At 41.2% G+C, this 27908-nt stretch overlaps 1 protein-coding gene across 3 annotated transcripts in view; it reads left to right on the top strand.

Annotated features, from left to right (window-relative positions):
• The window catches only part of EFCAB5 (EF-hand calcium binding domain 5), a 165147-nt gene extending 137705 nt beyond the window's left edge, over window positions 1-27442 (top strand). For 2 of the 3 annotated variants that reach the window (XM_032320090.1, XM_032320089.1), the window contains 6 exons: window positions 990-1142; window positions 8924-9027; window positions 11535-11788; window positions 12956-13242; window positions 13646-13742; window positions 26555-27442. In XM_032320090.1, the coding sequence (XP_032175981.1) occupies window positions 990-1142; window positions 8924-9027; window positions 11535-11788; window positions 12956-13242; window positions 13646-13742; window positions 26555-26748 (1089 nt within the window). In that variant the 3' untranslated portion in view covers window positions 26749-27442. Of the gene's footprint in view, window positions 1-989; window positions 1143-8923; window positions 9028-11534; window positions 11789-12955; window positions 13243-13645; window positions 13743-23050; window positions 23151-26554 lie in introns of all 3 variants that reach the window. The other variant, XM_032320091.1, reaches the window with a different exon arrangement.
• The last annotated feature ends 466 nt before the right edge of the window (window positions 27443-27908 follow it).

Below are 27908 nucleotides of genomic sequence, written 5' to 3'. Positions count from 1 at the left end.
ATCCCATAACAACTGACACAGTGCCTCTGATACAGAGTAAGGAGTTAACATTTATGCTTTCAATATAATACCGAGACATGTTCAGGTGTGACATTGATCTCTAGGTCAAGGTAGTTGACCATTTATGTTTGGGACTTTGTTTCATTTCATGCCAAGAATGAAGTAACATTGTGAAAATAAAGTATTATGTGGGGAAAAAAAATAAAAGACTCTCCAGCCCCTGGAGGTAAAGTCTCCTGGGTTACCCTGAGATGCCTTGGGTCCTTTTATAAAATTCACATAGTTGTGAAGGATTTGTGGTTCCTAGAGTCTATTATTATTATTATTATCATTATCAGCAGCAGCAGCAACCAATCAGAGAAAGACAACCATACGTTTTCACTCATGTGGAACATAAGGAGTTGTGCAGAGGACCACAGGGGAAGGGAGAGAAAACTGAATGGAAAGAAATCCTAGAGTCTCTTGACAACAAGATAACAGATGGGTTCTAAGGACTTCCTATCCCTTCTCTGTGGAACAGGCTCTTTATGTCTATGAGAAGACTGTATAATCTGACATGTTGCAGGCCTTGGAACAGAGCACAGCCTGTACTACCGATCTGATGACAGAAGCCACATAAAAATCCTATCAAGGGAGCTCCTACCCATCTGCCCAAGGCTGGCATTAATTCCTGGCTTTTAAATATTATTCTTCATTTCAAACTTTACCTTGTTCTTCTGACTCTGTTCTCTGATGATACATATCACAGATTTCACTGGATGATTATCAGGAAACATAAATTATGTGGGTCTTACAGTAGATCTCTGCTTACACCTTTGATTTCTTGAGATCTTTTTTGTGTAGTAGAATCTGGAACACTGCTTTTTGAGAACTGATGAATAATTTTTTGGAAATAGATTATCATTAATTTTATAAGATAATCCAGTTGATGCCTTAATTACTTTGTTAGTTTGAAAAGAAAAGACGATGAAAATGTTCTGTCTCTACAGGGTGTCGCCAATGTCTTCAGCACTGCTTATCACTATGTGCACAGCAGGGAGCATATCCTGCATGTCGTGATCACAGGCATTGGCTGGCTCTGTGACATCACATCTGACATTACCACAATCACGACATACTTCATTGAGCCAGGCCCAACGCGGGTAAGCAAGGTTGGGCAGTGTTAGAACTCTAACAGTGTTTCTAGATATTCTTGTCTTGCTAATATTTTTGGAGAGAGAGAGAGAGAGAGCAAGAGGGAAAGGGAGAGGGAGAAGCAGACACCCTGCTGAGGAGGGAGCCTGAGTGGTACTCGATCCCAGGACCCTGAGATCATGACCTGAGCCAAAGGCAGATGCTTAATCAACTGAGCCACACAGGCACCCCCGTCTTACTAATATTTTAAAATTAGGGGCACCTAGGTGGCTCAGTCGTTAGGCATCTGCCTTTGGCTCAGGTCATGAACCCCGGGGGCCTGGGATTGGGCCCCACATCCGGCTCCCTGCTCCGCGGGAAGCCCGCTTCTCCTGCTCCTACTCCCCCTGTTTGTGTTTCCTCTCTCACTGTGTCTTTCTCTGTCAAATAAATAAATAAAATCTTCTTAAAAAAACATATTTAGTTAGCTATTAAGCCAACTGGGGACATATTTCCCATAATCCCAACTCAAGAACCTTGCTTGTGAGTGGCAAAAGTCCATCTCAAACTTCCTTGGGCAGAAAAGGGAACTGATTGACTCATGTGACCAAAATGAAGGACAGGAGTCAGGCTGGCTTCCAGGATGGCCAGAACCAGGAATTCGATACCATCAGGGCTCTCTCGTGTTCTCCCTCTCTGCAGTCCTCATGTCTGCTTCCCTTTACACTTCGGCTTGGTCCTTCCAGCTTAAGATAGGCTCTCTCCTCAGAGCAAGCCAGATGCTTAGTAACTAAAAAAGAATCTTTCCTTCTTGTTTCAATTTGGAAAACCCAAGAGAGATCTTCTTAGTCTATCCCGAGATATGCCTCCCCAGCCAGGGGCAGGGGGTGGAGGAGTTTACAGTAACTGGCAGCCCCCACCAGAATCATATGGGTGATGTGGGAAGGGACGAGGCTCTGGAGTTTGGAAGGACATAATTACATCACACCAGTTAAAAAAAGGCCTGTCTCTAATGTAATGAGTCTTCACCAAATGTTTATTTTGCTTCTTTACACTTTCTTCCCCCAAGGTTTTATTTAACTTTCAGCTCATTAACATACAGTGCAATATTAGTTTCAGGTGTAGAATTTAGTGATTCCTCACTTATATATACAACACCTGGTGCTCATCACAACAAGCTCCTTCCTTACTACCCATCACCTGTTTAGCCCATTCGGCATATCACCCCCATCCCCCAACAGCCCACCTCCCCTCCAGTAACCGTAGTTTGTTCTGTATAGTTAATAGTCTATTTCTTGGTTTGCCTCTCTTCCCGCCTCCCCCCACACTTAATCTTATTTATTTAATTTTTTTCAGATTTATTTATTTAAGAGAGAGAGAGCAGGGGGAGGGACTGAGGGAAAGAAAGCATACTGAAGTGACTCCTTCGCTGAGCCCGGAGCCCAATGTGGGGCTTGATCCCAGGACCCTGAGATCATGACCTGAGCTGAAATCAAGAGTCCACCTCTCAACGGACTGAGCCACCTAGGCGCCTCTACACTTCATCTTAATGTTAGGATTTTGCATGTGGTGAGAATGGATGGAAAGGCACCTTCCTTTTAAGAAGGCTAAAGAGTCCAGTATGTTGCCTGATCATGTGGTGGCAGCAGATTGGCTGTCTCTCAGTCGCCTGGCTGGCCCTCCACATGTGCCTCTCCCCTTCTCTCCAGGCCCCTTTCTTCTCTGAGCGGCTGGACCAAGCTGATGAGGCCTCAGCCAAAGAGCAGAATCACAGAGCTCTCTGGTGGAACAAACCAGAGTGCAGAGGTGGAGAACTCCCAGTTATGGGTGCTGCTTCCGGGGGTGGGGTAGGAAAGGGAAGCTCCAAGTGTTCCCCTGCCCCAGTGTGTGGGGGTGAGGGCTGAAGACCATTCAGTATTGGGACAGATCACCAGGTCTGATAGGCCACAGTCATAGTGTGGGATCTGGGGAGGATTTGACTTGGCCAGTGTCCACACTTAAGAAGAGCCCTGTTAGGGCCTCAAGGGAAATGATAGCTAGGGCACCATAAAGAAAAGTTAAAATCATCCACAGCAGTCAACAAAAAGCATGGCCTCTCAGGGCATGTAGTTCCCATGGCCACAATGATGTGGACAAGATCACCAGAGTCACTATCCTTCTGATTCATGTTATAGAAGTGAAGAAGACCCTCCCCAAGGTGGGGAAGAAAAGGACCACTCAGGAAATTCAAATTATCTTAGGTGTAACACTTGTACTATTTATTATCAATAATGATTATTATTTTAAAAATAATAAACCCCAAAGCACCTATGCTTTTCTATTTCTTTGCAGTCCCAAACTTGTTAAATAGGTAACTGTAATCAACAGAATAATGGCTACCCCCCAAAGATACCCATTTCCCAATTTCTGGAACCTGGAAATGTGTTACTGTAGTGCAAGAGGGACTCTGCAGATGGGACTCAGATGAAAGGTCTTGAAATAGAGAAATGATCCTGGGTTACCCAGGTGGTCCCAGTGTCATCACCCAATTCCTTAAAAGTACAGAGCCTTGCCTGGCAGTGGTTCCTGAGAGATGCAAGTTTGGAAAAGGAACAAGAGAGATGGCACTGGGGGGAGGATGGGACACCTATTGCTGGTTCTGAGATGTGCGGGGCTATGCATAAAGGTCTGTGGGAGCTAGGGGCAGTCCCCACCTAATAGCCACCAGGGAAACCAAGACCTCAGTCTCTTATTTCCCTGAGGTCTTGAGAGGAACAAGTGGCTAATGTGTGTGCCCCCGTTGTTATCTGCAGTCCTATCACTAGGCTTTTTTGAAAACAAGCAAATGCCAGAGATTAGTCAGGGATTGCTGCTTTTGACTTCATCACATTTCTTTTCTAAAGCAGTACAGACTTTCTGCTTGAATGAGGGGCAAGGAGGAAGAGACCATCAGGAGGAAGAAAAACACAAGACCACAAGTCATGTTTCACATCGCATCATACATGACAGAAAGCAAGTTTTTTCTACCTCAGTTTCAACAATGCTGTCACTCTGCCCGGGACATGCTCCCCACTTCACCCTGTGTCACCTTTAGGTTCTACATGAAACAAGCTACAAACATTGCCAAGGAACCTAAGTGGTTTTGTTTTTGTTTTTGTTTTAAAGACTTTATTTATTTATTGGACAGACAGATCACAAGTAGGCAGAGAGGCAGGTAGAGAGAGAGGAAGAAGCAGGCTCCCCGCTGAGCAGAGAGCCCAACGAGGGGCTCGTTCCCAGGATCCTGAGATCATGACCTGAGCCGAAGGCAGAGGATTTAACCCACTGAGTCACCCAGGCACCCCGTTTTTTTTTTTAAACAAAACAGAAAATCATATGATTTTTTAAAAATAAGAACGCCACTTTTTAAATATAGAATGTCTTTCCAAAAAATATTCATAAATTTAACAAAACTTTAAGAAAAATCCCAAAATGATTTTTTTTAACTGACCAAATGATTTCAATTTTCATCTGGAGAGATAAATAAGTGTATGAGCATAGCTGAGAGAAGGAGGAATGAGAGGGAATTTACAGTCTTGATCCAGGGAAGAATGGCTAAACCCACACACAGGTTGAAACGATTAAATCCAGGCTGCTACATTGATGACATAATAAGGTAGAACTTCTTGCACCAAAATTATAAACAAAATAATTTTTTTAAAATAAAGTGAGGGGAAATTGCCACCTATTTAGCAAAGGGTTAACAGTGTTCCACACATCAGTAAGATTTAAAAAAAAAATCCAAAAGAAAAATTAGCAAAAGACAAGTCTACTAAAAAAAAACTGGGGTGGTGCACTTGGGTGGTTCCATTGGTTGAGTGTCTGCCTTTGGCTCAGGGTCCTGGGATGGAGTCCTGGGCTCCCTGCTCAGCGGGGAGACTGCTTCTCCTTCTCTCTCTGCCCGCTCCCCCAGCTTGTGCTTTCTCAAATAAATAAAATCTTTAAAAAAAATTTTTTTTAAAGCCTGCTCAATAAACCTGGAAAAAAGTTCCATTCTTATAATAAAATAAATACAAAGTTAAGTAGAAGTTAGTTTTAACCTACTAAATTGAAAAAGATTTTTAAACTATAATTTGAAATGCCTTTTAGACTCTTTAAGTGAAGATATTAAATAGGTAGTTGAATATATGAACTAGTGTTTGGGAAGAAATCCAGCCTAGCAAATAAATAGTGTTTAAAACCATAAGGGATACCTGGGTGGCTCAGCTGGTTAAGCATCTGCCTTGGGCTCAGGTCATGATCCCAGAGTTCAGGGATCGAGTCCCACATCGGGCTCCCTGCTCAGAAGGGAACCTGCTTCTCCCTCTGCCTGATGTTCCCACTGCTTGTGCTCAACCTCTCTCTCCCTCTCTCTCACTTTGACAAATAAATACATTCTTAAAAACAAAACAAAACAAAACATGGGATTGTGTTATACAACATCATGAATGTATTTCGTGTCACCAAATTGTACACTTTTAAATGGTTTAAGTGCTAATATTATGCTAGGTATATTTTAACATAACAACAACAACAACAAAAACCAAAACCATGAGACTAGATGTAATAACCAAGGGAATGAGTGAGACTAAAAAAAAAAAAAAAAAAAAAAGCCTAAAGTCCAAGCCCTGAGACACTCAAGTGTTTGGAATCATTGTGGCTCAAAATTAAATTGACTTTGACCTACTGTATGTAAATATTTTGCCTTCTATATCCTGACCCTTGACAAACACATCACACACAGAGGTACACTCTTAAAATAGAAGTTTTACGAAACAATACCTACCTTAACTATGTGATGTTTTCGGATTCTTTCTATTCTGTTTTCTCTCATTCTTTAAAAAAAAAAAAAATGTTTGTCGGACGTCTGGATGGCTCAGTGGGTTAAGCCTCTGCCTTTGGCTCAGGTCATGATCTCAGGGTCCTGGGATCGAGTCCCACATCGGGCTCTCTGCTCGGTTAGGGAGCCTGCTTCCTCCTCTCTCTCTCTCTCTGCCTACTTGTGATCTCTGTCTGTCAAATAGATAAATCTTAAAAAAAAAAAAAAAAGTTTGTCAAAAGAGGAAAAAAAGTATAAGAGGATAAATCAAAATAATATGTAATGCATGAGGTAAGAATGAATAGATGGTAGGATACCCACTTTCCAAAAGTTCATGTTTGGCCACTTTTCTTTTACAAAAGACCCTCATTAGTATCTGTTTTTTTCTGACCCACAGAAATCCTATGAGAATTTCTGCTTTTATGAAAAAAGGTAAAAAGTGAAAATAGGGTCCAGCGTTTGTTTTGCAGTGAGCCCCCAGAGCCAGAAGAGAGGCCCCATTAGCCTCTCCCCACCCCCACCCCCCACCCACACTCAGCATCTCAGCATCAAGCCGCCACACCTTTGAACCGTGTTTGTGAGCATCTGTGCTTTATCTCAATTTATTCTATGCATCCATTAGCAAGATGCGTTGTAAGGTATCAGAAAGGGCTAAGAGAGGTTATTTGGGGAGTCCAGGAATGCTCAAAAATGTTTCTGTATAAATTAATAGTAACTGCTTCTTCACTTACACTGTTTTAGCTCATGAAAGGTTTCCTACTTTCAGATCGTGGGGCAAACCTGTATTGGAAAAGTAAGGAGGAAAAAAATAACAAGGCAGTAGCAGAAGAAAGAAAATGGGGGATACTACCATCGCAGCCCTTTTCTCTAAACAGTTTCCTAGAAAATCTTGACTAGAGTGGGTATCTCACTACTGAATAATACTGAGGCACTTGATGAATTTAGTTTTTGGTCTAAGTAAAAGTAAATTAAAAGCTTATTATGAGGCATATTCTTTATGAAGCCTTTATTATCGTATTATGTTCCCAGTCTTAACAGAAGTGACCGAACTGACACAATTTGGGGGGAAGAGATGGAAACAGGAGAGGAATTGTCTAGTTTGGACTAAAGATTTAAACTTAGGAACATAGTCACAGTGAGATTCTAAAAAATCCTCTTGGTCTAGTATATATAACACCCAATAACGAGTCATGGAAGAAATAAATTAGGAAAAGTTAGATGCTGAATTGCCAACATCAGAGAACCTTTCCAGATTCTCTGTTGAGAACATTTTTCATCTAAACAGTTTGGGTGAACACTTGAGGTCATGACAAGAGGAAGCTCCACATTACGAAGCGGTTGTTCCCCAGAGCACCATTCATCATGCTACCCCTATGGATCTTATTATCACAGTTTCCCTTTTAATCAAAGGATTTTTTAAAGGTGGATATAAAAAACGCTTTTTAGGGGCTCCTGGGTGACCCAGTCAGTTAAGCATCTGCTCATGATCTCAGGGTCCTGGGATTGAGCCCCACATCGGGCTCCCTGCTCAGCGGGGAGCCTACTTTTCCCCCTGCTTGTGCTCTCTCTCTGTCAAAAAAACACAAAAACACACCTTTTTATTTCTTCCAGTTGAATTCATCTTTTCTACAGTTTAGTATATTTTACAGGATATGTTAATCTTACTTTCTTATAAATAATCTCTACCCAAAAAAAGTTGGTCACGACTCATTCCAGACTCATCAAATTGTATCCATCAAATATGTGCAGTTTTTTGTATATCCGTGATACTCCAATAAAGCTGTTTTTTAAAGGCACTAAAATGGAGTGTCTGGGTGACTCAGTCAGTTAACCATCCAACTCTTGATTTTGAATCAGGTCATGATCTCAAGGTCGTGAGATGGAGCCCCCATGATGGAGGGGGCTGCTTAAGAGTCTCTCGTTCTCCTTCTGCCCCCCCACTTGCACGCACGCTTTCTCTCTCTCTTAAAAAAAGGGGAGGCATTGGATGAATACCCAATTTTTGTAGCAACATGGACAGGACTGGAAGAGATTATGCTGAGTGAAATAAGTCAAGCAGAGAGAGTCAATGATCATTATGGTTTCACTTATTTGTGGAGCATAACAAATAGCACGGAGGACAAGGGGAGATGGAGAGGAGAAGAGAGTTGAGGGAAATTGGAAGGGGAGGTGAACCATGAGAGACTATGGACTCTGAAAAACAATCTGAGGGTTTTGAAGGGGCGGAGGGTGGGAGGTTGGAGGAACCCCGTGGTGGGTATTGGAGAGGGCACAGATTGCATGGAGCACTAGGTGTGGTACAAAAAAAAATGAACACTGTTATGCTGAAAATAAATTTTAAAAAGGAGGGGAGGCATTAAAATATTTTCATAACCCATAGTTAGGTTATAATCTATAGTTCAAAAACCCCTTAGAGGTGAGGAAGACAAAGAAGTAGCAAGAAATAGAAAAGTGATTCAGGGGAGAACCAGGAGTCCCCACTTTGGTACAAGTGGTGTCCCAAAGGCCAAGTGAATAAAGCATGTCAAGAAGGAAATTGTTCACTGAGTCACATGCTGCTACAGCAGAAGATGATGATTAGGGTTTGATTGATGGATTTCACAATAAGGGAGTCACTAGTGACCTTGACCAAGGTAGTTTTGATGAGATGGTGAAGACAAAGACCTCAGGGGAGAATATTTTTTACTGTTCTTATTTTCCTTGGACTTTTCTGTATTTTCCAAATGTTTTATAATGCACTCTTCACATTAAAAATATGGTTTTATCACAATTATAAAAAAAAGTTTGTGCATTAAAAAATGTTGTAATTTGAAAATTTTCTCTCGTGAATGCCTCATTCTTAAAGGTACTAAGTAAGATGTCCCTTTACTTCAAGCCAGAGATCACCTAAATTTTCCCAATTTTTTTTACTGTTTTTCTGTCCCCAAAACCTTTAATGGGAAAATGAGGTCTAATGATTCCTCTCCGTGTTTGAAATCTCTTCCTCTTTTCAAGGATTCAGACTATGTTTTACGCAATATGATGGTTACCGGGCATCTGGGTCTAACAGAAATCCACAGGAACCCCCCTACAATCTTCAGGAAGACATGCATCTTCAGGTATGAAAGATATCTTCATGTCTGTTTTATCTGTCTGCCAAAACACATCCCTGTAGCGTGTTAGTAGTTCTGAGAGACACAGCGTTTGCCTATTATTAGTATACACCTGAATACTATTCTAATTGGGTTTTCAAGGAAAAATTCCTGTCTGCGTGGGATGTGTTAACTCCTTTCCCTTCCAGTCCTTTTGAAAACAGATTTCACTGGCATTTTATATGCCTGTTTTTAAGCATGATAGTGTTTTATTTTCTACGCTTTTCTTATAAACATGGAATTCAACAAAAACCCCAGGATTGTGAAAAAAAACACACCCACGTCACTTATCAAAGCTCATCATCTTAATGTTAACAAGCCTGTGAACGTGTGTTTTTTATTTAAAAAAGAGGATATGGTCTTTAATAAGTACCCAGTCCAGATTCCTTTGAATGCCTTTCACCTGGGGGATGCAAGGTGCACAAACTGGACAGGGGCCAAACAGATCTTAATGATGGACACATGTATTGCAAAAGGACAAGCTGCTTGTTAGAAGTCGGTGCAGCTGAGTGGAAAGTAATCTAGCTCCATCCAGGAGGCTGACTTGACACTTAAATACACGTTTTAATTATAAGATTTAAATACAAGATTTAATTAAATCTTAATTTGGCCTCATACCTGACTGTTCACTCAGGTTTAAGCTCTTTTCCACATCGTTATTCCTTGCTGTGGTCAAAAGTTTTAGGAGAGTCTTTTTAACCCCCAGACTCATAACCTTTGATTCCTCTGCATCACTTACAACAGGTGTCTTTGGAGGAACTTTGTTGACCAATCAGCTTTATGGTTGTGCCTAGAAAGTTTAGGGTGATGCGTCACTACTGTGGTTATCATTAAGACACAAAGTGGTAGCTCAGCAACAGGAAGGGGTGGGAACAGCAAAAAAAAAAAAAAAAAAAAAAAAAAAGGACATAATCTTACCTGGCATTATGGGATTACTATTATGAACCATAAATGTGCCTTTTGAGGCTATGCAAAGCACCAACATTTTTCAGATATCTCAGAAGAATGACATCTTAATATCAATGTAGATTGGGAATGGGGAGGGCACCCAGGTGGCTCAGTCAGTTAAGTGTCTGCCTCTGGCTCAGGTCATGATCTTGGGGTCCTGGGATCAAGTCCCGCATGGTGCTCTCTGCTCAGTGGGGAGTCGGCTTCTCCCTTTCCCTCGGTGCCTTCCCTCTCTCTCAAATAAATAAATTAATTAAATTTTAAAAAAATTGGAAAGGTGAGAGAAGAGATGTGTCTATACCTCACTACAGAGGGAAGCAGCTACTATGTTTCAATGAGCATCTCAGGCCTCTGGAGGGAGCAGTTCCATTGATGCCCTATCCAGAGCCCTAATGAACCTCTTGCCAGCTGCTACAGGTTCAGCTGCTAGTGACTCACACTGGAACCTTCTCTGGAGGAGAGCCCTTGAGTGATGGGAGCCTCACTAGGTGCACCTCAGAGTTATGTAAACACACACCCAAAGCATCTTAGAGCTGATGACTGGTAAAAGACCTCACCCTTGCCTCAAGGTGGGGCAAATTCTTTGGCACAATTTACCTTCCAGAGCTCCTCTTGAGATGAGACTGAGACTAGCCTTCACATTCTTTTTTTTTTTAATTTAAATTAATTTAATTTAATTAACACACAGTGTATTATTAGTTTCAGAGGTAGAATTCACTGATTCATCAGTTGATATGACACCCAGTGCTCATTACATCACATGCCCTCCTTAATGCCCATCACCCAGTCACCACGTCCCACACCCCCCTCCCCTCCAGCAACCCTAAGTTTGTTCCCCATGGTTAAGAGTCTCTTACGGTTTGTCTTCCTTTCTGATGTCATCTCCTTTTATTTTTCCCTCTCCTCCTCTATGCTCCTCTGTTTGGTTTCTTAAAGTCCTCATAGGAGTGAAATCCTACGATGATCATCTTTCTCTGACCACCTTCTTTCACTCAGCATCATACCCTCCAGTTCCATTCACGTCCTTGCAAATTAGCCTTCACGTTCTTAATCAGCCTCTCCTCCTTCCACATTTTCCTTTCCTCAGACCTTGACAGCTTTCTCCAGAAAGCACTGCCTCAGTCCATCCTTTGCATAAGCATTCCTGTCTCAGACTCAGCTTCTAGGGAACCTGACCTAACACAGCCCTCGTGCCGTCCGCCATCCAACCGACATGTATGGGACAGTATGTAAACAAAAACCAAATACCTTCAGGTAAGTATACGTGTAGCAAAGACAACGGAGCAGAGCCGCACGATGGAGAGTGACTTGACACTGCTCGGTCCAGGAGGCTTGTGTGTCCGATGCGCAAGCTGGGGGAGAGAGCTGTGTGCAGTCTCGGGGTGGAGCCGTGCAGGCAGGTCAGACAAAGCCTGGTGTGGCGGGAGCACGGTTGGCAGGAAAGAGAGCGACTCCGTGTGTTTTGGTGGAATGTTGTGAGCAGGCTGATGCTTTATGATCTCAGGCTTGTTTGGTTTGGGTTTCAGAGACTTCCTCTTCAAGTGTACAGACAGTTCCGAAGTTGTTTTGGCCTCTGTCTGTGGAGAAAACCACATCATAATTCCACTCCGTGAGAGAACAGGAAAAGCTCTGGGAGTTCTTGATTTTAACATTGGCAGGAGTAAAATGTTGTTGTATCGGGAATTTAAAGATCTACAGAAAATGATGAAGGTGGTCCAAGCTGCCTGTTACGAAATACTGGGCGAATTATCTGGAGAAGCAAAGAAAAACTATGTCCTAGGTATTGTGAATGGGGCAACAATCTGAATTCCTGGGTTTAATAAATGCGTTGGGAAATCAAAGATCGCAGTACATTTCCTAAAAGGAATTGTTACAGTACACAGCCCTTTCTACGTGAAAGGAATTCCCTCATGCAGTCTTGGGCTAATGAGTTGGTCTATAAATTAGAGCAAACGGTAAGAAATCTCATTTTCTTGGCTGGAATCATATGGTTTCGAACTGGGAGGACTCATAAAGGCAAAGTAGAACTAGCATTTATTAAATGCCCCATTATGGAACAAGCACTTTGCGTATGTAATTTCCATCAGTCCTTGCCATAACTCTCCGGTGAATGGTAATAACTCATTTTACCAGTAAGGAAAGTAAAATTCAGAGAAACAAAACAACTTGCACCAAATCATACAGTTAACAAGTGGAGAAGCCTGGATTTGAAACCCACTTTGGGGGCTCTGTCCACTATCTTGCACAGTATTAGTTAGATGAAGCATTTTGTTTTACACATAAAGAAGCTAACATCCATCAAAGTCATGGCCCAATCACAAGCTAGTGGCAGAACTAAAACTAGACCCTAGTGCTTGTGATTCCACACCCTCTAGGCTACTCAACACAAAAGCAGTTTGGGCATCATGGAGGGAAGAAGGAAGCATGGAAACCTTTGGCTACCTAGAATAAACAGAGTAATGTTATGTGGGATTAATCTGAGAGGTTTCTTGCCATTAGACAGAGTAGGTTAAGTAGAAAAAAAGAAGAAAATTCATGTCTTTCGAGCATCCACTCTGTACTTATCCACTAAGTGCCTTTACTACATACATCATCTCATTTCATTCCCACAGGTCACCAGGGAAATAGGGATCAGCCCCATGCTCACAGCGAGGAAGAGGGGGTTCAGAGAGACAGAACTAATAAGAGGGAGAGTAGGCATTCAAACTAAGGTCCAACCCTCACACCTGAGTATTTACCTTTACTCAAAGCCCCTTCCTGTGAGCTTCACCAGGTGTCATTCCATTTCCACGTTTTGATTTCATCACTAGAGAAACTAAGATTGTTTAGAACCATAGAATATGGTTTTCTTTTTCCTGGGGGGGGGGGAGAAGTTTACTGTATTGTGCTCAGAATGCTGTGAAAAACTGCTCTACGGGCTAACCAACCGTGTGGGATGTTGTTTCAGAGATTGAAAATGTAGGAGAAGTCCCGCGGGCAGGGGTTCTCTTCTTCCGGATCATGCTGCAAGAGCTGCAGGAAAGCCTCCGCCTGCTCACCTCCCTCGACTTTGTGTCACTGCTGCTCTATGATTATAATCTCCCACCAGAGTCCTCGTCTCTGTCAGAGAACAAGGCCCAGGAGGTGGGAGCCGGCGTGAAGCTGGTGCATGACCTCCTGACAGCCGTGATCTTATTCATTCATCCAGAGTTGGAATCATCAGGTGACTTCAGAGATTGGGAAAAGTGTAAACGGGTAAGCTGTTTTCTTCTGTCTTTAAGTACTCTTTTTTATTGAAGAAGAACCCACGCAAGCTTAGGTCGACCGATCAAGATCGCATAAATTCTAAATGTACAAATGCAAGAATTTGTATAATGGGAACATTTGTAACCAGCATCTAGATCAAGAAATAACATCAGCAGCATCCCAGAAGCCTTCCTTTGTACCCTCTTCCCTCCCTCACCCGCCACACACACACACACACACACACACACACACACACACTCCAGAGTGACCAGACCAGATTCCCGACTTCCAGCACCATAGATTGGTTTTGCCTGTTTTAAAATTTAGATACATGGAATTCTGTAAACTGGTGAATTGGGTGCCCTCCTTTTACTTGCTGGTGCTCCCATAACTTTTGTTCTTTTATTCACAGTATGTTAAGAGTTACCTAGTCGTGAATATCTGTGACTTTGACCCGACTGCTAAAAATGTGAAAGTGAATTTACAACTCATCAGTGAACATATCAGAGGTAAATTTACACTTAATTGTGGTCCAAATTTAACAGCAATAAAACATAGTTGCAATTTGGATATTCAGATATCTTTATTACAATTAAGTAAGTGGCTTATAAATACAATTTTTAGGAAAAACAGTTCTGATTGTAGTCCTCTTAAAGGGAGGGACACTTGTCTATAATTGACCACATTCCCCAAAGTGACTGTTCATGCCACACATTGAGAATTCTGAATCACACCCATCTCCCACTTATTGAAAGCATGTGCATTATTTATTAAAAAAACAACCAAACAGAAGTGAATAGGGGCTTTCAGTGAGGATGGGAAACAAGCACATTAAGAAAAGCTATTACTATCTTTGGGTTTCATTGAAGAACCAAAGAAAAGAACAGATCTTGACTCTTTGTAGACTACTCACAGACTTTTTAGAGAAGGAGAATCTGCAGGAATCAAGAGTAGGGAGACTCCCAAGCTGGAGAACATGATGAGCTCTTTGGCCAGAGAGAACAGGTCACATATAAGAGTAAAATCCAGGGGCGCCTGGGTGGCTCAGATGGTTAAGCCTCTGCCTTCAGCCCAGGTCATGATCTCAGGGTCCTGGGATCAAGCCCTGCATTGGGCTCCCTGCTGAGTGGAGAGCTTGCTACTTCCTCTCCCTCAGTGCTCTCTCTCTCTCTTGCTCTCTCTCAAGTAAATAAATAAATCTTTTTTAAAAATAGTAAATACCCAGAGTGAAATAAGTGAAGGGATTAAGAGAACCCTTATGATGAGCACTGAGTAATATATAGAATTGTGGACTTATTATACTGTATACCTGAAACTAAAGTCATACTGCATGTTAACCATACCAGAATTTTAAAAAAAAATTTTGAAGAGTAAATATACCTATACAAGCATACATTCTTCCATGGGTGTATGTCATCTCCCCCAAAGACGTCAGGCCATTTGTGTGAATGGACCAATAAGGAATAAATTTAAAATTTGTTTCTTTTGTTTGTTTGTTTCTTAGCAAAAACTGATCATCAGTTGGGAACATGGCTCTGTAGAAATTGATTGCTAAACCTGTCCCTTTCCTACTGTCTATGGAGACTCTGGACTAAGTCAGAAGGGTTTCTAGACTTCTGGGATACGTATACGAGGTCAAGAGGCTAGGAACCAGAGAGACTCTGAGGAGAGGAGGTCGGGAAAAGCAACCCAGAGGAAGACACCACAGTCCTCCGGGTGGCTGTGGCAGGGGAAGGAATAGCAGTGAGCCGGGGCAGAGGGAGAAGGGAGAGAGATCTGGTCTAGGAAGGCAAGGTACTGTCTGAAGTTTGGGAGTGCTGAGAAGAGGAGAGAAGATGACGTCCAGAGAAAAGTTAAAATGAGTTCTTGGGGACCATGAGTGAAATGAATAAAGATTAGAATTTCTATCTGGAGTGATTTCTACTGTACCCTCGGGACTCTGGGCTGATTCTCGGGAGCCTCTGAATTAATTCACAGATGTCACACGGATCGCTCCTTTTAAGGTGCTATTCAAGGGAAACAGTAATATCAGCCACAACAAAAATTAATACTTGTTTACTGGATCTGTGTCTCTACTCTTTCCATCTTTGTTCGCTCACAGTTCACTAAAGCCTTAAAATCCAGAAGAAATATTCTCTACGTCAGTGCCTTTAAAGTAGATACAGTCCCCAGCATGAGCCCCAGCACACCCTCTCCCTCCGCGTGAGACCCGTTGGTCCAACTGACATTCTCCCTGAGCCCCCCCTGCTGCACTTTGGTCTCCCCAAACCCACCCGCCCCTCAGCTGAGAGCCACACCCTGCTGCCGGGCTCACTTGTGTCCTCTCCGTCTGATGTTTCCTCTTCTTGGGCAAGACCGCGGGCACTCACAAGTGAACAATCTAGTCCTTCTGTTGAATCGGGGCTGGCGATATGGAGCAAGCCCTTCCACCCTCCATTTTGCAAGTATGTTCAGGATTTGTGTCCTGCCCTTAATCACCTCATCCTCAGAAACATATTCTGTGACGTCATCCCAAGGCAGGTTCTACCTCCGACTTACCTATCAGAACCACCTCCCATTACTCATTTTTGCTCCTTTGTTCGATAAAACATGCAAATTTCTGCCTCCTTTGCCTGACCCCACTTTTAAATTGTGCTGGCCAATTCCTGAGCAGCCTGGATCGGTAAGGCTCCCACCACTTTCTCTTTTCCAACAGTGTCCTCAGGTGGCAGGAACTCCAACTGCAGTTGACAGAAGTGAATTCAGTCACAACTCAATAGCCCCCTCGAGGTTCCCCTACCTCCTGGGCCAAAGCTTGAGCGTTGTCATGATCTCTGCAGCAATCAAGAAAGTTCACAGGCCACCCAGATACCAACACCCTCTCCTTCAGATGCAATTGTATCAAGAAATTCTAAGCTCACCATTTGAGGAAGGGAAGGAGAACGTATTGGGGTAACTTTCTGTTTGTACAGGAAAAACAGGAACCTTCTGGAAGGGCAATTTGTTGCTCAAAATGTATCTGAACCTTCTAGCAGTGTTAACTCAGGCCCCATTCAAGAGCGCTACCCAGCATGAAATACCAACAGTCTCTGTCCCTTCGGCCCATCTTGCAGAGGGACTATTAACATAGTCCCACACCTTTCAAACTAAGGATTTTTGCCAAGAAGGTAAAATCGGGGCCGGTGATGTGCCCACACTTTCTTAGGACTTCTGCTGCCAACTTTCACCCTACTACATCCTAGTTCTAGAAATGAATATATATTTTTTAATGTTTAGAAAACATTCACCTTTACTTACTTTTTTTAAATTTTTGGTCCTAGATTTATTGAGATACAACGGCATATACATGATATTAGTTTAAGGTGTACAACATAATGATTTGAAACGGTCACCACAATAGATTTAATTAACAACCATCCCCTCACATAGCTATGAGATTTGTTTCTTGTGAGGAGAACTTTCAAGAGCTACTCTCTTAGCAACTTTCAAATATACAGTATAATATTGTTAACTATAATCACAAGGCTCTACGTTACATTCCCAGAATTTATTTATCTTATAACCAGAAGTCTGTGCCTTTTGACCATCTTCACACATTTCCCCCAACACCCGTTTCTGGTAACCAATCCACTCTCTGTTTCTATGAGTTCAGTTCTTTCAGATTCCGCATAGGAGTAAGATCATACAGCACTTGCCTTTCTCTGTCTGGCTTATTTCACTTAGCATAATGACTTCCAGGTCCATCCATGTTGTTGCAAATGACGAATGTTGCAAAGGACTTCCTCCTTTTTATGACTGAATAATATTCCACAGCATATATGGACACCATATTTTCTTCATACATCCATCGATGGACACTTTGGTTGTTTACATGTCTTGGCTTTTGTGAGTAATGCTGCAAAAAACAAAATGGAGGCGCAGATTCCCTTTGAGGTAGTGATTTCATTTCCTTTGGTTATATACCCAAAAGCAAAATTGCTGGATCCCATGGTGATTATATTTTTAATATTTTGAGGAACATAAACTGTTTTTTATAGTGGCTCTACCAATTTACATTCCCACCAACCGTGTAGAAGGGTTCTATTTTCCCCACATTATCATCAATATTTGTTATTTCTTGTCTTTCAGATCATAGCCATTCTAACAGGGGTGATGTGATATCTCATTGTGATTTTGATTTGCGTTTCTAGAAAGGGGTGTTTTGTATTCTGGTGGAGTTCCAGGCAGCAGAATTCCACCTTTAGATTGAGGCAATCATCTATGGAGGAGCATTGGGCAATTTCGTCCAGCAGGCTTGGCTTCCCAAGGCTGTGCCATTGCACATGAATGTTGCTGACATACTTGCCTTTAGAGATCCTGGTGACTCAGGTGACCAATGGACCAGGACCCAAACAGCTGTGCATGCAATAATGCATCAAAAGCACTCCCAGAAGTTGGCCTCTTCTACCTGAAGACCCATGACCTGACCACCATCTCAAGGATCTATTCTCCCCACTCTACTTTAAACCTCTGCTGCCAACCTTGCCAGCTCTTTCTGTAGAGTGTCCCATACCTTTCCTATGTTCCCCTCCCTGGGGGTTTGGACAGACATTATCTACCAGGAAATGTTCTCAGATCTAGAAGCAAAAACACTGTCTCTCATTTCAAGTGTGACCGGAATCACTTTGGTCTCTAGAGCCTGTATTTCTGGCCATACTTCTCCCCCATGTCTAAATCCAAGGCTCTTTAAGGCCACAGGCACTGGTCTCTACAGGAATTCCCCAATCCTTCACTTACCCTACAAGAGCCCTAGAGCTCCTTCTATGTCAAAGCAGCCAGAGCCTCAGTGTCTTTACCATCTATAAAGAAACTCACCACAATGATCCTCCAAAGAGAGCAATGGAGGGAGATACCCCACCATCAGAAGAAAGGGCTGCCGGACTTGCAGCCCTAATTAACTCTGTCTTCAAGATTCACCTTCCCCGTGTGATCTTTCCATAAGTGCTACTCTCTAGCTCCCTCCATGACAAGAGTGGAACACGACTCCATTCCCCCGGCTGAGGATGAGACAGGAGTGTTCCACAAGATTCTCCCACTTTCCAGAAATAATCAGTATGAATACAGCACTGAACTGAATCCCAACTGTGAGGCTGTGCCGTGTTCTTTTCGTTTTTTTAAAGATTTTATTTATTTGTTAGAGAGAGAGACAGAGAGCACAAACAGGGGTAACAGCAGGGAGAGGGAGAAGCAGGCTCCTTACTGAGCAGGAAGCCTGATGCCGGGCTCAATCCCAGGACCCCAGGATCATGACCTGAACCGAAGGCAGATGCTTAACTGACTGAGCCACCCAGGCACCCCGTGCCTGGTTCTTTGAAATGAGTCAAAGTGAACTGGATAAAAAGATACCAAGAACATTGTTTTGTCCTATTAATTTGGATCCTCTGAAGACTATCACTGGTTTGGATTTGCAGTTCTCTACTACCTTCTTAGACCTAGTTTCTTGGATGGTGATTCCTGCTGGGCTTTGTTGTTTTCCTACCTGTAGGAAGAAAGCTGCAATCACAGTAGACCTGAGTTTAACAGAGAGCCTGGAGTGTGCCTTTTATAAAATGCTCCCAGATGTCAGGCTCTAGAGGAGGAAACATCTCATTCAGTTTCAGAATAGATTCCTTTTGTCGGGGGGAGGGGGCTCTTAAAGGGCCCTATTAGTGAAGATATTGGACAAGTATTCATTCACACACTGTGTGGGAAACTATCTTGTGGTTCAGTAAAGACTTGGGGCTTTGATGCTTGACCATTTCCTATGCATGCAGACCCCTTCCATCTCCAGTCCAAGTCCTCGAGGGGGAAAGAAGAAAGGAGAAAAAAAATCAAATAATGAATGATCTTTCTGCTCCTTACCATTCCTTTTGATTTTAAATTTTAAAGTTTTCCAACAATAGTCATCAAATTTAGAGAAACAACCTGGTTTTATTTGTCTAGCTACCATCACTAATGCTTTAATATCTGATAAATCCTGCTAAAAATCAGTTTAATGAGAACACTTTTCTATTTAAGGCAGATATAATTTGCAAGATTTCCTTGACACATTTTTTCATTTTAGTGAATATTAAGTAATCTTTTATCATGAAGGATTAGAAAAATTATATTTTTATTAAGGTATTTTAAAAAAGTCAAAAAGAACTAAAAGCCTTCCAACAACTAGCTCATCCCTCTTCTCTTTTCTCACTGTCCCCAATTCCCCTCACCAGAGGCAATTCTTTCTGACCCTTTTTTTTTTTTTAAGATTTTATTTATGTATTTAACAGAGACAGAGATCACAAGTAGACAGAGAGGTAGGCAGAGAGAGAGGAGGAAGCAGGCTCCTTGCCCAGCAGAGAGCCCAATGTGGGGCTCGATCCCAGGACCCTGAGATCATGACCTGAGCCAAAGGCAGAGGCTTAACCCACTGAACCACCCAGATGCACTTTTTTAAGATTTTATTTATTTATTTGACAAAGAGATAGAGAGGAAACACAAGCACAGGGAGTGGGAGAGGGAGAAGCAGGCTTCCCGTGCTGGGAGCCCAATGTGGGACTCAATCCCAGGACCCTAGGATCATGACCTGAGCTGAAGGCAGACGCTTAACGACTGAGCCACCCAGGTGCCTGCCCCGCCAGCCTACTTTTGACTGTTTCTTCGGACACTGGCACATTTCTTTATTTCTAATATTATACAATATTGCTATCTTTTCATTCATCAATTTCAACCTTGTCAATTGACTTCCTCTTATTACATATGAAAATTTAGTTCTGTTGTACTACCATTCTCTTACCCTATCTTCCCAAGTAATTATATTACCATTTGAGGTTAAATCAAAATGCAGTGTTGATATGATTTTTGCCTATGCAAATAATATCTATAGCTAAACACCATAACATATTTGGATGCTCCTTTTTCACTTTTTGTTTTTCCTGAATTAAATAATTAGCATATAGATATGTGTGTGTGTGTGTATATATATATATGTACATATATATAATTGCTGAATTGTCTTGGTATTTCTTGATAATTCCTACCCCATCCACTTGTCTTTCCATCTAACTTCCCAAAAGGGAAATTTGGGGAAAAGTTTTATCAGATAACTTTTTTAGTTCCTTTTTTTTCTTTCTTTCTTCAAGACATCCATTCTAGAGATCATAATTCTCTTTCTATCTAGGATCTTCCTCCACCCCAAATCTGCTACTCGGCTGCCTTCCTGAAATTCATTCTGTTGCTATCATAGGAGTTTACTTTGTCTTGTTCAGAGGTAGCAGATCCCCAGTAGTGAAAGCGTGGGTGAATGGTAAATTTTTTGAGCCCTTTCATGTCTGAAAATGTTTTTATTCAGCCCTCATATTTGATTTGTAGTTTGCCAGGGAACATAATCTTAAAGACAGTGCCTCCTTTTCTTTCTTGAGAAATGGAGATTATAATTCACAGAGCACAAAATTCACCAATATATAGTGTACCACTCAGTAATTATTAGTATATTCACAAGGCTTTGCAACTATCACCACTATCTAATTTTAGAATATTTTCATTACTCCAAAAAAAAGAAACCCAGCACCCATTAGCAGTTACTGTCCCTGGCCCCTCTCTATCGCAGCCCCTAGAAACCACTAGTCTACTTTCTGTCTCTAAGATTTGCCTTTTTTAGCTAGTCATTGCATATAAATGGAGTCATACAATAGGTTGTCTTTTATATCTGGATTCTTTTGCTTAGCATTATGTTTCAGGGTTCATCTTTGGTCTATGTATCAGTACTTTATTCCTTTTCTATGGCTGAGTAATATCCCATTATATGGTTATAGCAAATTTTATTCATCCACTTATCAGTTGTTGGACATATGGGTGGTTCCTACTTCCTAGCTATTGTGTATAAAATGCTGCTGTAAGCATTTGTTTTGTGGGAGTGTGTGCTTTTAGTTCTCTTGGGTGTATGAGGAGGAGTGGAATTGCTGAGTCATATGAAAACTCTCTGTTTAACTTCTGGAGGAAGTAGCTACATTGTCTGAAGAAACTTGGAAACATCCAAGATTGTCTTTGAGATGTCTAAAGCCTTTCTGAAACCTGACACTGTGCATGTGACCTCTTTGTTTTTGTTTTGTTTTGTTTCTTTCTAGAAGCTGGAGAATCACTCCCCTTCCCCCACAAGACTGAAATTTCATAAGGCTATGCTTTGATATGCGGTGTGCCCTGCTGAGGAGGTGGCTGGGGGCTGAAATCTAACCAGGATTCCATTTCCTCAAATGTGTGCCTTAGCTTAAGACTATGTCTGCTTAAAAAAAAAAAAAAAGACTATGTCTGCTTAGAGGAGGGGCATCCTTTTCTTTCCACACCTTTTTCTGTTTACCAAGCCGGGCTCACAGAGTGCATTCATCCATGCTAGGTGTCTTTTTCTCATTTACATAAAGGTGACCCAGAAGTTGGTGGTGACCCTGCCCTCCCTTTTCTGTGTTCCTTCTTTGGAACTCCTATTATTCAGACATTGGCTCTCCTAGATGAAGTCTCTCAACTCCCTATATTTTCTCTCCGATTTTCCATCTTTTTGTCCCTTTGTTTCACTTGCCAAGACATTCTGTCAAGCTGATCTTCTAGTCTTATTGAATTCTTGTTTCTGCATGTTTTAAGGTCTAAGAGCCTTGGTTCTCTAAATATTTCCTCTGCACAACATTTTGTTCATGTTTCATAAATGCAATATCTTCTCCCTCTGAGGGCATTAATGATAATTCTTTCTGGAAGTTTTCTTTTCCCTGTCGTTTGTCCTTTCTTTCTGTTTTAGTGTTTTGGTCTCTGCATCTCATCTCTACAACACACCACTGGACAACTTCCTCTCTCCAACACTAAAAATTTGTTTCTCAGGGAGGGTAACACAGTAGGTCTCTGGGCTGGGGGACATTAGACATGGTCGAGATGGAGAATACCAGAGTGAAAACGGGGAAAGCATGAGAATGTTTACTGACTACAGAGACCTCTGTAAGCTTTCTCCACAAAGCTCCAGACAAAAAGGAGAAAACAGAAGGAGCAAATAACTGATACCTGTACATTTGGGTGTAAGAAAAATATCATGGAACTTTTATTTGTATTATTTTATCCCACCATTGGCTAACTTCTATGTTTTGTTTTTAAATATTTTAAGATAAATAACATAAACAAACATATATCGGGGCTCATGCTCAAACTTTGTTACTGATGGAGGCACATAGTCCAAAGAGTTCAGGGGCCACTGCATTAAACTATGAATGTTTGTAAATTGCATTGATTTCAATTCCCCACATTCGATTTATAGCTGTATCATGAAAACAAGCCAATACAATATGATGTACCATACAGAAATTTTTAAACTAATACACCCGTAAGAACTCAGTGTTCCACGTAGAACAAAATTCTACCCAACTTCAGATAATTCAAGAAAACGTGTATTTTTACCTCCCCTCTTACCGGTGAGTCCTTCCTGATAAGCTGGAAGCAGCATATCAGACCATGTTAAATGAACAATGACATATTAAGTGCCCGACTACCATGTCAAATATGAGTTTTCTGACCCACATAAAAACTGAAATATGCACACACATGCCCTTTTAAGTAGACAATGTGGCCTGGACATTTAGCTCATTGCACATGGCAGTAATGTTAAGAGGTGGCATAGGGTATATAAAACAATAGAAAGAAAGGAACGAAAACTAAGAACTGATGATAAGGAGAGGAACATTCAAGAAAACTGCTGTTCTTGGGTTACTAGTTGAAAGGAGCAGTTACACTTTAACTTTGGAACTCGGTGCTTAAATACATCATTATTTTTGCTTCACCCATTTTTCTAATTGTAATTCCCCCAAAGCATTTAACTCATCTAGTGTGAAAGCAGTGATCCATACAGGGAGTTTGAATTAGAACTACCCTAGAACATCCCGATGTCTTCAGCAAAATCAATTCCTTGTGTAAGTTTGATTAAACTAAAACCTACAAAAATACCATCAAATGTTTCTGAGTTGATAGGTTCATGAACAGATTCAAAGGTTGACCCAGCCATTCTTTTAGCTGAGATGTCTTCAAGTAATCTACTACAACCTTCACCAAGGCAACGCAAAAAATATATGTAGAGTTTCTTATGGTTAGGAAAGAAACAAAAGTAGTGTATCTGCTTGAATGAGTTATCACGTCCGTGCATTCTGTCGCCGGCCAAGCTGCACAAGCTGGCGTGTCTCCACCACAAGAGGGCAGTAGCGCTCAACCGTTGTCAATGGAAACCCCCTCCAGAGCCAAGGAGGCTTCATTAGAGAAATCGTTACAGCCAGTTGTTAACACATCAATCTCTCATTGGAAAACGCGGGCAAACAGGAACCACAGCCCAGAGAGGTCCAGAGCTTCTGTCCCCGGTAACAAAAAGACAGGAAATAAGCAAAAGGGGCTTGTGAAAGGGAGAGGCCTCCCTCCCCATCCTCATGTCCTGGAATCACCGTGGAGATGGCTGACTAGCTTAATAATGGCTGCAGATAGGGGTCTGTTTCATTTGGATGTTCAGATAAGAACGCTGTGACAGGCATCTGTGGAACACGGCTCTTAATGGGGATTTGGGAAGGGCAGAATAAAAACTGATGGGTGCAGCAGAGCTGATAGCTCAGAAAATGAGTTAAGATTGATTTTAGGAATGAAACCTGGGATAAACTTTAGATTCATGACATTGGAACATTAAGATCATCAAAGTAATTTTTGCAGCCCCATAGCATTACTTTGTAAAGGTTCTAGGAAGTTAATTAGTACAAAAAGGGATCAATTATAACAAATGCACCTCAGTATTTTAAGTATTTGTGTTCATTGGTCTAGTATTGCCCATACCTTGAGATGGATCAGGTATTTTTAATGTGCTTTCATGACCAGCAACTGTTTTTGTTTTTATTCATAATTGTCATTTATGATATTGAGCTATTATCTGGAAAGACTTCTAACATTTGAAAAACCTAACTTAATTTTTCTGTAATTTCTTGTCTCAGCATTTTTTGAACAATTACAATTTAGAGGAAAGATGGTGTATCTGTGAGTGTTAAAAGAATTTTTGAAAATTGGACCCCTATGGTTTTTTTTTTTAAGATTTTATTTATTATTTGACAGAGATCACAAGTAGGCAGAGAGGCAGGCAGAGAGGAAGAAGCAGGCTCCCTGCTGAGCAGAGAGCCCGATGCGGGGCTCGATCCCAGGACCCTGGGATCATGACCTGAGCCAAAGGCAGAGGCTTTAACCCACTGAGCCACCCAGGTGCCCCTGGACCCCTATGTTTTAAAGTCACCCTCAAATAAAAATGGAGACATGAATATTTCCCGCCTTTTATGTGCCTTACATGTCTCATATTGTACCTTTTGTCATGGTCAAAACTTCAAAACAATAGAAAAGGTACATCTTTTTTTTTATATATAATGATTTTATTTATTTATTTGACAGACAGAGATCACAAGTAGGCAGAGAGAGAGGAAGGGAAGCAGGCTCCCTGCTGAGCAGAGAGCCCAATGCGGGGCTCGATGTGGGGCTCGATGTGAGGCTCGATCCCAGGGCTCGATCCCAGGGCTCGATCCCAGGGCCCTGAGATCATGACCTGAGCCAAAGGCAGAGGCTTTAATCCACTGAGCCACGCAGGCGCCCCTAGAAAGGGTACATCTAATTCAGGGAATCTTGTTCCTTCGTAGAGAGAAAGGATAGAATACAGGGAAATAAAACATGTTCTGTCATCCTAACAGATACCCAGGAGGGACATAATTGTCATTGTTGTTAATGAGCCATTGGATAGAAGATGATATTTAAAAACACTTATTCAAGTATAAGTATCATTTAATGGCTTATGCAACTCAAATTAGCAAACATTATTGAGTTAGGCACTGTGGCAGACAATAGGAGTAACAAAAATGAATAAAACGTCAAGCTGAGGATGAGAGTCACTGGAAAGAAGGAAGGTAATTAATATTTTTTAGCAACTACTCTGTAACAGATTGTTGCATATGTTTTCTCATTAATACTTGTAACAGTTCTGAGGTATCATCCCTGTTTTATGGAAGATGACCAGCAATTAAGTGGACGGCTCAAAGTCACAGAACTAGTTGGTATAGAGCCACGACTGGAACCCAGATCTATTCAACTTTTAAAGCATAGTCTCTTTTTATTTGAGTCATTCTGTCTGAATATTAGTGATTGACTCCTGGAGAAAAGTAACTTTTATATCTGGTAGTTTAATAGTTTACAGTTTAACAAATGAAACATCATGTTGTGCAGTTACTACATATCCTAAAATATATTTTGATTAGGAAATATTTTAAACATAGAAGTTAGAGGGGCACTGGCTGGCTCAGCCCAAAGACCACACAACTCTTGACCTCAGAGTTGTGAGTCTGAGCCCCGTGTCGGGTGTAAAGTTTACTTAAAAAAAGAAGAAGAAAAAAGTTAGAAACTTGTATAGGTTACAGAGCCATATGCTATATTTAATCTTAATATTATGTATGAGTCAGACACTTTTAAAGAAATAAAACATTACAGACACGATTGAGACTTTCTACCTCTCCTTGATCTCATTCTCCTTTCTTCCTCTCTAGAGATAACACTATTACGAATTTAATGTTTATCAGTTTTATGCATGATTTCTTGCTTTGACTACGTGTTTATGAATCCATAAACAATATAATTTTACAGGGTTTTAAATTGTGTGGGCGCCTGGGTGGCTCAGTGGGTTAAGCCGCTGCCTTCGGCTCAGGTCATGATCTCAGGGTCCTGGGATCGAGTCCCACATCGGGTTCTCTGCTCAGCGGGGAGCCTGCTTCCCTCTCTCTCTCTCTGCCTGCCTCTCTGCCACCTTGTGATCTCTGCCTGTCAAATAAATAAATAAATAATATTTTAAAAAAAATAAATAAATTGTGTTTTAATTGTATCCAAAAGAACATTTAAAAAAAAGATTTTGTTTATTTATTTGAGAGAGAGAGATTGTACAGGGAAGAGGGGCAGAGGGAGAGGGAGAAGCAGACTTCCCACTGAGCAGGGAGCTCATGTGGGGCTGGATCCCAGGACCCCAGGATCAGGAATGAAGCCGGAGGCAGACGCTTAACTGACTGAGCCACCCAGGTGCCCCCAAGAACACATTATTTTACAACTTACTTTTTGTGATAATATGTTTTTGAGGTTTATCCACAACGGTCTATATACCAAGATTCATTTATCTGTTTTCTGATAATTGCATAAACAAAATTCCGCTATGGTTTTGACTCAAAGCATATCTGACAAACTTTCCTCATTATACTGAAACTTATATTTTAATAACAAAAGTACAAAACTATCCACACTAACTTTTTTTTTTCCCTTGGTACAGATCATTCTCGAATCGAAGTATGGGAATTTGGTAATACTGTCATCGAATACTTCTACCACTGGACACACATCTGTTTAGCTCTCATGGAGCTAAACAAAAAACCAAGTAGTGCCCTTGTTCCCCCCTTGCCCTCCAAGACTGACTCCTGTGTGTATGCGAAGATGCCGAAGGGAAACGTGCCAGGGAAATGCTAATGAATTAGTACTGTACTTGGGCTATTTTTGTCATGTTCAGTTTTGTTAACTCTAAAATATTTTCAACTGGAAAGGAGTGCCACGTAGACATATTCTGCTCCTAGACAGTTACCTCAGCACTTTCTAAAACGAAAATGCTACCTAAGAAGAAATTTGATCTAAAAAATATCCAGTCAAGGTAGCCGTAACCAAATGTATGTTATGGAATATACTTAAAAGTTTCCTTTCAGTTTTAACTTTGCATCTGCCATGGCACTATTGTGGCTAATTGGGTAGAGTTATTTTCATTCTTTTAAGGTACAAAGTAAAGATTCAGGATTTAAGGGGGAAATGGCAGTTTTTACATTTATTACCAGATAATAAAGATTTTAAGAAATTAACTGAGAATTGTTTTTCTAATTTTTTCAGAGACTTAAGTGAGCGCCCCCACTTTTCCCTCTCCACCTCCGACTCTTCCTCCCCACTCATTTTGACAAGTTATTCCAATGAATAGAAATTCTTGTAGGAAGATGTCCATGACTCATGGAAAAAAGAAAACACCTTTCTTTTTATTTTTTAATAACAAAAACCTCTCAAGTTCAAGAACTGCAAAAAGAATTTATACTTATTTAAAACTTATTATTACAGCAAAGTTTGCTGCTCTTTTGTGAGATTTCATCTTTGCAATAAGATATCTGATGAGAGTCTCTTTTTAATAAAAATTTGGGAAATTAAACTTCATTTTCTTTATTTGGTTGACAAAATGTGATGTGTTCCAAACATCTTATAATTTGAGATTGGAGGTCCCTTCTTAACCTTTTCTGATAAGATGGCAGTGTTATTACCAGTCCTCATCTCCTGGATGCCCAGTTTTAACCTGTAAGCCTATTTCATATTTGGAAGAGGGCTTTTCAGGGCATTTGCAACGACATTTCTAGGAACAATGTTCTTAAAGATATTAAACTGATAGCCACATATCCTGATGGCTTCAGAACAAGCTTGGCAAGTCCACTGTGCATACAAATGGCATTTTAGGCTGTGAGGAGAGAACATTTTTGCAGAATGCTACCTTTTTAACCATTATCGTGGGAATTAAGCAAACTAAATGGCATCTAGCTTAACTGAGAACAGATATACATTTGCCTGGATTTTAACTTGTTTGAAGTATTTTCACACACAGT

The sequence above is a fragment of the Mustela erminea genome, chromosome 18 (genome assembly GCF_009829155.1).
Source record: "Mustela erminea isolate mMusErm1 chromosome 18, mMusErm1.Pri, whole genome shotgun sequence".
NCBI lineage: Eukaryota > Metazoa > Chordata > Mammalia > Carnivora > Mustelidae > Mustela > Mustela erminea.
The sequence above is the reverse complement of the archived record's forward strand: the minus strand, read 5'-3'. Positions and strand labels throughout refer to the sequence as shown.